Genomic DNA, 13,047 nt, shown 5'->3' with positions numbered 1-13,047 from the left:
GCTCAAAAAAGGAAAGCTGCCAAATTCTTAGTGGGGGATATTTCTTCTCCTCCAACAAGAACACCACCAAGAAGCTGGAAAGGTACTGGAACTTTTTTGTCATGTTTTTATTTAAAATTTTTAGAGTTAAGCATTTTCAGCTATGGGAATGATTAGCTTTTTGTGTATTCAGTATCACTTTGGATATTCTTGTGTCTTTCTTTAGTTGACACTGAAGGTAATGGAGGTTGTAGAATCTGAGCACCCAACCACAAGGTAAAGCTTGTGAGCACCAAATTCCAGATGGGACAGTAGTGATGAAGGCTCCTGTTGCTCTGGGAGAGCAAAATGGGGGAAAAGACTAAAAATTTTACAACCAAATAAATATAAGTGTCTCCTTAGTATTTGTCATTTTCTCTCATGGATTGGATAAGAGCGAGGACATTTCATAGGTGGTTGACCAGCTGCCATCCACAGCACTTGGTGTGTTACCAGATGTGTCAAAAGCATTCAGTGGGAGGCTCACAAGTTACTTCAAGCTCTTCTGCAGTTTGGGAGAATCCTTCAGACATCTGTAAAAATTTTGTCATGGACTTGCATGTGATGCCTTCATCTGCCAGGTGCAAGTGACTTGTAGCTCATTTTGTTGTGCCTGGCACGATGGGTGATGGTGTGTGAAGTTGAGGAGATGATGCGCTGCTCTGGGAAGAGAATGCCACATAGCCAGGCTGAAAGATCTCCTCTAGGAAGTAGCAGCCCACCAATTCCTTAACTGTGGTTTCACCTATGGAAAAAGAAATTACTGGTGAGGTCTGTGCTCGAAGGCTTATGTCTAGATTCATTACTTCTACCCTAGTCAATACATGTTGTGTGTTGACCCCCGGCTATGGTTCTAGCCTGCCCGTATTTCTGTGCTTGCTTTTAAGATGTGTGATTCATGAAATTCACATCTACAAACATGCCCAGCTCAGTGAGATGTCTCCTGATGAGAGAGAATTAATGAATTAACCTTCAAAGGAATGAAGCTTGCTATAAAACCAGCTGATAAGTCTGTAGATCTTAAGCTTTTTCCTTGGGGGTTGTAGTGAATCAGGTTTTGTCTTCAAGAGAAAAATCTGGCTTCTTCATCTAGCTTGATATATTTGAAAAAGAGGGAAAAAGCATGACTTTCATCAGGTGTCTGTTTTAACCAAGCGAAACAAACACATGTAACAGGAAAATCCTGGGGATTCTGCAAGTGCTCTGACTGCTGAGGCTGGACGATCGACCTGAAGCTTGGTTTTAAACAGGAGCCAGCAATAATATACATTACATTATTGTCTGCAGTCTAAACATTGTCACGGTCTCCATTTCACCCCGTGGTACTTTAGGACTAGTTTCTCTTCATCTGCTGGTCTAAGCCCTGGGGTTTGCCTGCATAATATTGCTAAGTTACTTGGAGTGTACTCCAGCTATAAAAACATTGCACATGGCTTTTAACACACACAAAAATTGAATCTGCCCTGCTGGTGTTGGTGACTATGTCATTTGTTTATCGACTAGACAAGTTTTCTCTTAATTTCCTTGTTTCCAGAGTTTTGGCTGGGAAATTGAGGTGCTTTCAAACATCGTAATAAAGACATTGTAAGAGTGTGACAGGATGAATCCTCCTGCTAAATATGGAACCCGTTGTGCTTCCAAAAATAGGAGTTAATTTTAGAGATCCATGGATTAAATACATTTTATTAGCTTCACTATTAACTTTTTTGCTTTTTAGAGGAAGTTTCTGTGCGCTGCCAGAACATGCACCCAAAATATCGATGGTTTGGTAGCCATCTCTTTCTGACCAAGGAGACTGGTGGTGAGCAAGTGACTCAACACTAACGGTGTCAGAGAGGTGACATGGATAGTAAAATGTCACCCCTGCTCTTTCCAAGTGATTGCACTTATTGCACACAAATACTAGGTCCTGATTAACTATCTCTGTGCTGTATGGGTCACCATATCCCTGACCTAAGTCCACTCCAGGTGAGAAGCACAGGAAAGATTGTGCAAACTTTCTCATCACATAATTTAGGGCTGCTGTAAATCAAACTAATGCCATTCAGGTGAAGAAGTGTTTTGAGCTCTGTTTTCTTCCCAAGCGCTCAACAGAAAACAAACCTTTCTCTTTCTTTTTTTTTGTAATGTAGTTTTGGAAGATTACAGGACAACTTTTAAGTGGTTTTGGATTTATATAACAAGGCCTTTATTAAGCTCTTGCTTTACATTTCATCCCAACAATTATTATGCACATTAAGTGCACACTCAATCATACAGAATTTTAATTTATTTTCAAACTGGACAGACAAATTGCAGAGTCACATCTTCTAGTGTAAATGACTGCTATTTGGAATCTGACTTTTGCACTTTCTGGATTTTTTTTTAAAATAGGAATTCTGGAGTCGTAGCAAAACATTCTTTAACTAGAGCAAGCTGCCATGTTTTAACATCTTTGTACCCTTTATCTTATCACTAGCATTCCTGAAATAAATGAATATTTACTTGGTATATGATGGAATGACAATAAGGGCATTTTGCTGATTGCTCTGGCACCTTTTTGCATTCTTTGTGAATTTATCCTCACAAATTCTTTAATATACCAAAGAGGTGGCAAAGAATGTGACTTCGGACTTAACTTATTGGACTGTTCTAGTAAGCTGCATTTTTCCTTAAACACATGGGGCTTTTTATCATTTAGTTTTTATGGTAAAACACCCTTTGACAAAGATGGTGTCTGTATGACAGCAGCTGACTTTAATAGATGAACCAAATAAATACGTGTGGTCAGTAGAGTAGATTCAATACAAAGGAAGATATGCCACCCATCTTTTAAATGTGCAGTATTATCAATATTGCATATACACGCATACTCCAAGACAAATGTAAGGCAGATTTCCGTATAAAAATGCTCTTGTGCAACTTGGATGAGTAAGTTCTCTGCTAAAGTGACCCCTCTTACACAAGTACTGATTGAACCCTGGATTTTGAAGTCTTATAGCCATTCATAAAGTTTCCATATTTTAACAGAGTGCAGATGACAGCTCAATCAATTGATGGAAAAATTGCTTTGCCCTCTTGCACTGTTTATCCATTTTCCTATGTTTTCAATAAGTTTGTCCCAGAAAGAATGTCGTGGGATTGTTTGACATTATTTATTTTTGATCCATCATATTTGTTACTAGAAAACCATTAAAATACATTGTTTTCCTTAATTGTCCCATTTTCTTGTCTAACTGGACCGATATTATCTGCTATTTAATTGCAATCATTTTAACTACTAATTTTCATATACCTCATGGCTGCTGTGTGTGTCCTCAGAACAGAGGGGGCTGCCCCGGAGAGGTCTTTCCTTGCTCCGTTGTTTCATGATGCTGCCATTGGGACAGTATGGTGGGATAACTGCACCCATCATGCTGTATTGGCCGTGATACTAGATCTTCCCCTGGATGCAGAAAAAGCTGTCTTCTGCAGAAGTGTTTAATAAAAAAGTACATTATCCGTGTGGTCTGAAGAGCTGAATGAAGCATTGTGGTACTTCTGAGGGTGAATGATTCGTTGCTTTCCTTATCTTAAAGTGTGTCCAATAGACATGCTCTGTCCCTTTACCTCTAAGTTAGAAACTCCCTACAGCATATATAAAGAAACTTACGCTATGGAATTGATATTACAGCTGTAATAACAAATCAGAGTTTCTACCTCAGAGAAAAAAGAAAATTGGCACATTGCCTCCTTTCACACTTGCATTCCTTTCAAGCCTGAAACAAGTGTAATATTGATGTGAATGAAAATGCTTGGGGTGATGTAGTTTCTGCCTTTTGCTAGGTTGCCTTGAGACAACTGCAGAGGTAAGACAGATTGCATGTCCAATGTGAATAAGCAGTGCTCTCCTGCAACAGTGACTGTTGTGTTCTGGCCTTCTGTAGTTGAGGAAGAGAATTACTGTCTTATAACAAATATTTTGAAGTTGTGCTGTTTTCTACAGCTGAACATGTTGATTTTAGGTCTCATCAGTTCTACCTGAAGTCTAAGGAAAAACTAGAGAGGAGTCAGTTTACTGTTTCATTCCCAAGATATGAACATTAGAGCCTTGATTTTCTTTATAGTGTTTGGGTGAATGAGGCAACCAAGCCAACAGCATAATGGTGATTCAGCCTGGAAGTAAAAGATTAGATGTGCTATTTGTTTTGTTTCAGTTTCCAACCGGAAGGCTATTGTTTACAAATTATTATTCCATGGAAGCTAAAATATACTAGCAGCATTCTAGACTAATTCAACTTTTTCACACAAGAAGGGCTTTGTGCACAAAACGTGTCTAGTGCATTCCCTCACCTTTGTTTCCCCCATGAGGCAAGATGACGACTGATGGAAATATGACATTAGAAGCTGCTGTAAAGCAGACGGTGAAGAACATTTGCTTTTTTTGTGTGTCTCAAGTGAGATTCTAGTGATGACTAAAAAGGTCAGGTAGGAGGCTTGCAGATGTAAAAGATTTGTTTTACTGAGAAAGTAAATTCTGTTGGACTGGATTTAATTAACACAGATGAGTTGCAAAGTCTACTCCAACAGAGGTCACAGAGGAGCTTCAAGGCTGCTGTTACCTCTGCTTAGAGACTGAAGGAGGCACTCAATCTCCAACCACAGTCTACTTCATCACATAAAGTTTGCATATAAATGCTCATGCTTTGTGGTAGGTTCATTTTCATATTCATATCTGGACATTTGATTTTCCGACTATCTGATTTTTTTAAGCAAAAAACTACTGGAAGAGGGGAACAAAGCTGACCTGGTGGTGGTATGTGATACTCAGTCTTTTTTATATTTGTTTTCTTCCTCTAGATGAAGTGGTTCATGTCTCAGTCCCCGAGAAGCTCACCTTTGAGGAAGCTAAAGAGCTGTGTCGGAAAAGAGATGGCGTTCTTGCTTCTGTTGGGAACCTGTATGTTGCCTGGAGGAACGGCTTTGACCAGTGTGACTATGGCTGGCTGGCGGATGGCAGCGTTCGTTACCCAGCCTCGGTGGCAAGGCCCCAGTGTGGTGGAGGTTTACTTGGGGTGAGAACCCTGTATCGCTATGAGAACCAAACAGGCTTTCCTTATCCAGATAGCAAGTTTGATGCCTACTGCTATGAACGTAAGCTTTTTTTTTTAGTTATAATCTTCTGTATGCTCATCATGCTAACTCTGAAAAGTGTGTTCTTTAATATGTGTTTTGTTTCAGTTCTTGCGGCGTGCATGCATTTTTAAAAAATTGTTTTATTGCTATGGCTTTACAAAAAAGAGAGAAAAGCTGAACTAAAACAAATGTCTTAAAGTAACATTGGCAGATAAAGATAGGCAAAGTTTTAAGGTAAGACTTCAGCCTGAGTAGTGTTTTTAAACAGAATGACACACCATATCCACAGACACCCTGAGACTGTGGGTGCTACGTCTTTTGGTGCCTGAGTGCACCCTGGTATCTTTGTGTCATGTCAATGAACATAAGAACAGAAGCAATGTCCTACTTGACTGCGTGAATGACTGTCATCTAACTTGATATTCTGTGTCCATTCATAGCAATAAGAGAGGCTGTTTACAGCCTGCATACAAGCCTGGCCATTTTCAGGTCTCTGAGATTTGGTAATTTGCGGACTATTTCTGGATTCCAGGCATTTTGTCCCATCATAATTTTTAGGCTTCTAAAGCAGTTGTAAGTTCTCCTCTCACTCGCTCAGTGTTTCATGTGCCAGTCAGCTAGTAGTGTGGATGGTCTAAATTGCCTTTCTTACTGCTGCTTGTTCCCTCCTGGTATTTTCAGAGGTGCATCAAGCATTTGCAACATTCACCTGGTAGACTGCATTAATCTAAACGAGATCTCCACACCTGTCAGCTTTCCTTTGGCTTTGGGGTTGTGTGTTCCTCTGTAGCCTATTCCATCTTCAGTGCCAGCAGCCTGGCTCTGCTATTATTATGGTGCAGCCTATCCTTGCATAGGTTTCTCTTGTCCCGAAAAGTTCACCAGCTTCTAGTGTACCGGAGTTTCTCTTCTCTATATTATCTCACCTACGCATCAGTTACAGATCCCTGCCTGTCTTCCAGGCATACCTGGAACTGGCAGTGTTTCATAGACCACCACCATGGAGATCCTGGTCTCATATGCGTGGCCTCCTCCAGAACGCCCCTCCTACATTTCTCTCTGTCATTAGTGATGACTACTTATTCTTTCCCTACACATCCAGAAACCCATCTGTGCATCTCATGATGTGCAACATGTAAGTTTCCGTGTAGCCCTTTCAAATACCACAGACCAGCTATCTGTGTCTGTTAAGAGAGGATCCCATCACCTTACTTCTATCCTTTAAGGTCCCCTCCATCACACGAGGGTTCTTTGTGCAAGAGGACACTGATGCTGTTGGAAGGTGCATCACATCTAAGAGATCAGACTGCTTCTTCCCAGCTGAATATCCTGCTTCCCTGAGACTTGCAGCCTCCTCAGCAGCACAGGGAGGTTGGACTGCTCAACAGTTTTCCTGCAGGCCTCTCTGTTCAAGGAAGTTCCTGTGGTTGCAAATAGTACAATTGACATTTAAGTGTAAAGGCTACTTGTGTTGAGTTAAAAGTTCAGAACTTGGTCTTTAACTATGAATATCTAGGTTCTTTGGACTCAGTCCTGTGACTGTAAGACAGAACTGCTTGAAATGTGCAGCCTGTACTGTCCCTATTTTTGTGGATGATGAACCAACTGCAGCTGCAGATCTTTCCAGTTCAGGCATTGAAGGCTTATTTATGAACAAACCTTTCTGCATGAGAACAAATCCCAACATCTGGTGTAAAGTTACAGTGTGGCTGTTCTCAGACACTCTTCTCTGAATATTTTAAAATAGGATTTTTTTTTTTTTCCTTTATTGCTTGTGGGTAAGGTGTTCCAAAACTTTGCATGTGGAAATAGTCCTAATGAACTTCAAGGGAACTGCATAGAGGAATAAGGACTAGTTAAGTTCAGGAGTGTGTGCTCCAAACTGCAGAGCAGAGTTTTGTCATATCACTCCTTCTGTCCCTCCCCCAAAGTGTTTATGATCAGTTTTAAGTGTCGTGTGTCAACCTGACTTTAATGGGGATGAAATTCACGAGTCCCTCTAAAAGCCTGAAATAGGGACTGGATTACAGTTAAAATGTCCTGTAATCTGGTCTTAGAACAAATTCCAACTTTCTGTCTGTTTGTGTGAATTTCACCCCTTTCAAACAACATGTGCCTTTTCAATGTTCTTTCCGGAACTTTTAGTTAACAAATTCTAGTGACATACAATTTGTTCTAAAAACATCCTTGATAAGTATTGGATTGTTGCCTTTCGTATAACCGCCTTTTCTGCAAACTCTTGCCCTTGATACAGGGACAATAAATATTTCATCAGTTTGCAACCCAGGAAGTAGACAGTCTATGATATCAACCCTTTTACAAGAAAAAAAAGAAGACTAAACAGAACGAACATAATTTGGTAGACAGTGGGCTGCTCTCTAGCAATTTTAATTGCAATCAACATTACATCAGAATTAATTAAATGCTGCTAGCTAGATGACTCAGGTTTTGCCAAATACATCTGGTTTTGTGTAGGGAAATGCAGGAGTGTAATGCTGAACCGTGTCCTTCAGGGTGCCTGTCTGCCACATATTTCAGAAGTTACTGAAAGCTCTCTCTCCCTCTCAGAAGGTGCTCGGGATCTCACAGGAACCAGCTGTAACTCTTCATTGCTTTTGCTAAAAGATTTATGCAAGTGGTGAGTAATGAGACTCGCTGCATAGATCTTGGTCTTTCACATCTCAAGCAGCTGCCTGAAGCAGCGGCTGTAGAGTGAGTCACTCTCTCCTATTGGAGCCAGTCCCTTTTTGGGGGCAGAAAAAGGGAGAGAAAGAAAATAATGGCTCTACAGTATAGAAGGAGGCTTGAATTTAAGTCCTTGTTTCAAATCATCTTTTGTCTGGAAATTTCTTCCAAAACTTCCTGTTATCTCTATTTCAAAGTTTCAGTGCGGTAGTCCGTCACATAAAGTCCACTATCCCCAAGCTCTGACTGCTTTTAGCTCGAGATGAGGCTTTTACGCGGTGACTCCCACCCGACAACAAAACAGTCCTCCCTGAGATCTTGACTCTTTCCACGTAACTCCAGGCCAGTGCTTATAGCTCTTACTGTGCTCATTAGGTATCTCACATTACATTGTTACGTTTCCTCCCTGCCTGAATAACCAGTCACACCAGCAAAAAACTTCTGTTGCTGACAACAAGAAGAAAGTGAGGTCGTTACATGCATTTACGAGATCTTAGTCAGCTAAAGGGAAAAACACAGAGTCCCTCTGTGAACAGGGCAGGATCAAGCCAGCTACCCAGGTAGCACCAGCGCCGAAGGTCTGCAGCACAGATGTTCATGCGGTGATCTCAGTTTTTTTACAGCATCCCCGTAAAGTTTCCTCTGCCTCCTGTGTGAAAGCTAGTGAAGTTCCCATTGACTCAGCTTCGAGGGTTATGGCCACATGTTGCACATTTAGTCTGAAGTGAAATGGCAATGATGAAGGACCTGTGTCTGCCACTTTTACTCTTGCCGAGTAATACTATACTCCCCGAGTAAGGCCACCAAAACCAATGCCTCCCAGCCACAGAAAGGATGAGTCCAATGCTTGAATTTACACATACTCTGAAGCCATAGATTTGTGGCAAAGCAGGCATCTGGTTTAGTCATTACAAAGAGGAATCATATATTTAAGGAAGGGGATATCTCTTTCTTCAGCCCTGCTTAGAGTCTTCACTACAATCCTGTAATTAAAAGTCTCTTTGGTGGAAAATCTCAAAATATTAACTTTAAATTGCAGTTAAAAGAAACTCCAATCCATATTTTGAAAATTTGACTTACTTTTAAAATGGAATCGTATTTATTAAAATACATGAAAAACAGTAACCCAAGCAGTAAATTCAACTTACAAATAGTATGCACTAGTTTCAATAAAACAGCCAACCTGGACAACATTTAACAGTACAGTTAAGTTCAGGATTTTAACTTCAGTAGTGTTCTGGTTACAAAATTACATTGTACAAAGTGTCTTGACTTTATGAAAATAGAAGTGGCCCAGACTAGTAATACATGATTTAAAATCTAAAAATCCTGTTAAAAAAAAAAAACAACCCTTCTTCACTTTGATCACAAGTGTTTTTCACTCTACAGAAACCACATGGCTCTGAGTTTCTGAAACATTATCCACGTGTTTCCTCTCATCCCTCCAAGACTTTTGCCAGACTTTTTAGTTCTTCTTTTTCTCTGAGAGGTACCTAATCATGTATCTGATGGGGCTTGAAAAAGTTTCAGGTTAGACACATGAATAAGTATTTGAAGCTCCTTGGAGGCCATCATCAGAGGAAAAGTTTTCAAGTATTAACATATAGAACTTCTATTTACAATTAAAAAAAAAAAAAGGTGGAACAACGGTTGCTGAACACTTACGTTTATTTGTAAAAGAATAAAATACTGTATCAGCAAAAAAAAATTTCGTTTTTAATGGGTACCTATTTAATAATTAGTTCTCGCATAGAGCTAGGGTATTTATTTAATTCCATCCCTCAGCCCCCCAGTCTCACCAGTCTAATTCATTGAAGTTTGTGGGCATCTTGCCACAGACTTCAACTGACTTTGGATGGGGCATTTTACAATATAGTATCTGTAGTATAAATTGCACTCCAGAAATGCACTGATCAAAATGCATACAGCTTTTGTCTTCCATACCTGCAACAAAACTGAACTTGATGAACTTCAAACACAGAGGTGGTTGAATTTTCGAAACATAAATTTGCATTTTGCTGAGAAACACTGATTTATTAAAGCTGAATTCTTTCATAGACCTGTATTGATTTTGGCAAATCTTTCAGCAAAACATTTTTTGCTTGACTCAAAACACGTGTTGACTGTTTTGCTCTGGATTTGACAATTTTGTTTCAGATTTGCTCTTTCATTTTGACTTTGTTTCATGCACCTTTGTTGTTTCCTTTTGGTTATGCCACTTTGGTTTGGCATTATGATTTCATTTTAGCTGGAGATTGGAAAATTCCAGTTCTGAGACAGTGTTGCCATATGTGTTCATCAAAAACGGAGTCCACGTTTTGATTGTTTCAATATAGCCCTATCAAGTGTGTATCCAAGTCAACTGCTGCTTGTGACTGAGGGTCTCTTTCTTTGATGCTTCATCCATCTAAAGCTCAAAGTCAGAGTGCACTTTTATGAAGAAATATAGGAAGCAGCAACCTTCATAGTATGTAGCAGGACAGACCTTTGTAAGGTGAAAATGGAGAATAATTGTCTCTCTGAAAACCTCTCCCCTGCCCTCCCCAAAACCTCTCCAACCCAAACCCTCTGTTTCTTGTCAGTTCAAGTAAGAGTGTTTTGCTAAGACAGGGTTGTTTGGTAATGCAAGACAACTTGTAAGTGGTGTTCTTTTATGGACGTCTTCAAAGCAGGGAAAGAGAAAAAAAGTCCCTTCTTTGGGAGGTCCTCCAGCATGAGCCAGCATGATTGCAGGCTAAGGCTCAGAAAACATCAGCTGTGTTCCACTTGTCCGGCAGCAGAAAGGATAAGATTTTTAGGCATAGCTCAAAAGCTGGCAGAAGAAACATTGTCTTCCCTTTTAATGGATGTGACTTAGTTTGGAAAACTTCGAATAGCTAGGCAGTTCTGTCCTTCTCCACAGCAACCGTTGGTAGCTACATGTCCCAGCTATTTCCTGAATGAGGGAATTATTTCCAGCCTGATGTCAGGGACTGTATTACAGGAGATCTGTGGATTTTTGATCAGTTTGGGAAAGACCACAGAATACTGAAGACATCGGGCGTAGTGACACCCGGGGAACAAAATTGTCAATCTGAAGAAAATGAAACGCAATGGAGTGCTGAACATAATAAAGCCAGTGTCCTCCACCATTTTACAGTCCAGTATCAGAATAGGTAAAATGCCTTTGAGCAGGCAAGCATCTCAAGGACATGGCACTGACCACAGTGTATACAAGGCTCTTGGCTCTGCTCGTGCTTCCTTTCCCCTCTGTGAAGGTGAAGTTATGCGAAGGGCTTAAGCTGCCTTAGTGAGGCAGCTACCACCAGATAACAATTCTCTGGCTTTTATTATTTTGCTAAGAAGGTAGATCTCTGTGCTTCTTTCAGATATGCAGTTTAGCAAGACCTACATAGTTGCAGAGATCTCCAGTAATATCTTGGGCCAGGTGTAGGAGGAATAAATCCCTGAAGCTCTCTGCTGGGTTTGTAGCAACAGGCAAACATCACAGGGGCTGTGCACACTAACAGCTCACAGCATGTTTCTTACCCCACTCCGCTTCAGTTGCATGTTGGAAGAATTTTGAGAAGTCAGACCATGCTGAAAAAGGCAAGAAGATTTCAATCCACTTGAGACAATCCTGTGCCATAGACCTCACTAATACCTCACCCCGAGAAGGAGGAGGAGGAGGTGGTGCTTGGGTGCAGCTTAACCTTTTAAATGCTGTGTAAAGTGTGAACAGAGAGAACCTGATTGATCAATCTAACTGATGTATGTGGAGCAACTGTTTGGAGCCTCAGGAGGTGGAGCTTCAGGAGATGTTTTTTTTGCCAGAGGAAGTGAACTTGCATTTATCCGAGTCATTAAAAACTGAGTTCCTTAAGAATAGTCCCTAAGTGCAAACGTTGTGGACAGAAGGAAAGAGGAAAGAAAAGAGGACACAGTTGAAGGCATTCTCTTTTAATTCCCTCAGATCATTGAATGGGTCAGATAACAAGGATGGGATTAGGAGCAACAAGGTGAAGAAGTAAAAGATCCATCCCTTTACGTGTTCAAGTGCAGGAAAGATAAATTGGTTTTGCTCTTTATCACTTTTGCTCACTGCTGTGGGAACTGGCTACCACTCATGGGACATAGGGGTAATTTGTCTCCTTTCACACTAGCTGGGGAGAGCAAAGGAGCAAGATTTTTGCTGTTGGTTCCTGACGTGAGTGACAATCTTGGCTTTCTTTGTTCTTCAGTTGGTTTTTGCAGTTAGGAAGCAAAGATTGTTGCTTTTATTTGGTGCTGGAATACAGATTTCATTAGGAAGAGCTGACTAAAGAGGCTTGCTGATTTTTTGTCCTCTTTGGCATTTTTATTATAAATAATGTGGAAGGAAAAATGCTTTTTGCTATTGTTCTTTTGTGGATAGATTGACAGGATATAATTTGTTCACAGAACTACACTTGCATGTGGGGGAACCAGGAGATAACATATCCTTCCCCCTTTAACCGTCTGACTTCAGAAGTTATGAAATAACAAGTGGTTTTACTTAAGAGTATTTGTGTTCACGGCGCTAATAGAGCTGCTGCCTCTGCTGTTCTGTTAGCTGGAAGAAAAGAACCTTGGGGAATGTGTGAAGAGGATGCATGACCTTTCGTTATAGGTTTTTCCTTTTCCTTACAAATAAGATAGACCAATAGCTTTTAATTTTTTTTTTTAAGAATCACATTCATTTTCTCTGATATTGCACATATTTTGTAAGTGGGAATTGATACTGCATTTATATTTTAAAATTATTCTTCTCATTGCATTTGGCTTGTGTTTTGATGTAAAAACACAGTGTAGGTAAGTGGGAGTATACACCTGAAGTTATAGAGGAACTCTTATAGCTGCAATATCATATTTTGAATCCTCCTTATGCTACCACGTCTCATAAGTAATGAGCAAAACTCCACATCCCCTGTCCACCTTTCTGCTTCCTGAAATGAGTGAATGAGCGGGTACTGAGTCAGTGTAATAATGAGAGGTTTCTGGATCAGTCTGTAACCCAGAGCACCAAATTTTTTTTTTTTTTTGATCTGTTCTTACTCTCAGACTTCTCCAGTTTGGTTTGGCCAGTAATTTAAACTCCAGCTGGCATAACTCTTGGAGTCAGGGGAACATTCAAGACTGTCCTCTCTGCCAGGGTTGGTAGCAGGGAAGGGAGAGACAGAACAAACTTAACAAAGCAGCAAACAGAAATTAACATACAAAAATATGTAAAAGTTAAGGAAAGCAACCTCTCTG

At 40.3% G+C, this 13,047-nt stretch overlaps 1 protein-coding gene across 2 annotated transcripts in view; it reads left to right on the top strand.

Moving 5' to 3' along the window:
• VCAN (versican) overlaps nt 1-13,047 on the top strand; it is a 112,363-nt gene that overhangs the window by 36,030 nt on the left and 63,286 nt on the right. For both annotated transcript variants that reach the window (XM_075138150.1, XM_075138149.1), the window contains exon 6: nt 4,837-5,130. In XM_075138150.1, the coding sequence (XP_074994251.1) occupies nt 4,837-5,130 (294 nt within the window). The remainder of the gene's footprint in view (nt 1-4,836; nt 5,131-13,047) is intronic.

The sequence above is a fragment of the Calonectris borealis genome, chromosome Z (genome assembly GCF_964195595.1).
Source record: "Calonectris borealis chromosome Z, bCalBor7.hap1.2, whole genome shotgun sequence".
Lineage (NCBI taxonomy): Eukaryota > Metazoa > Chordata > Aves > Procellariiformes > Procellariidae > Calonectris > Calonectris borealis.
Note: the sequence above shows the minus strand (reverse complement) of the source record. Positions and strands in the feature narration are given on the sequence as shown.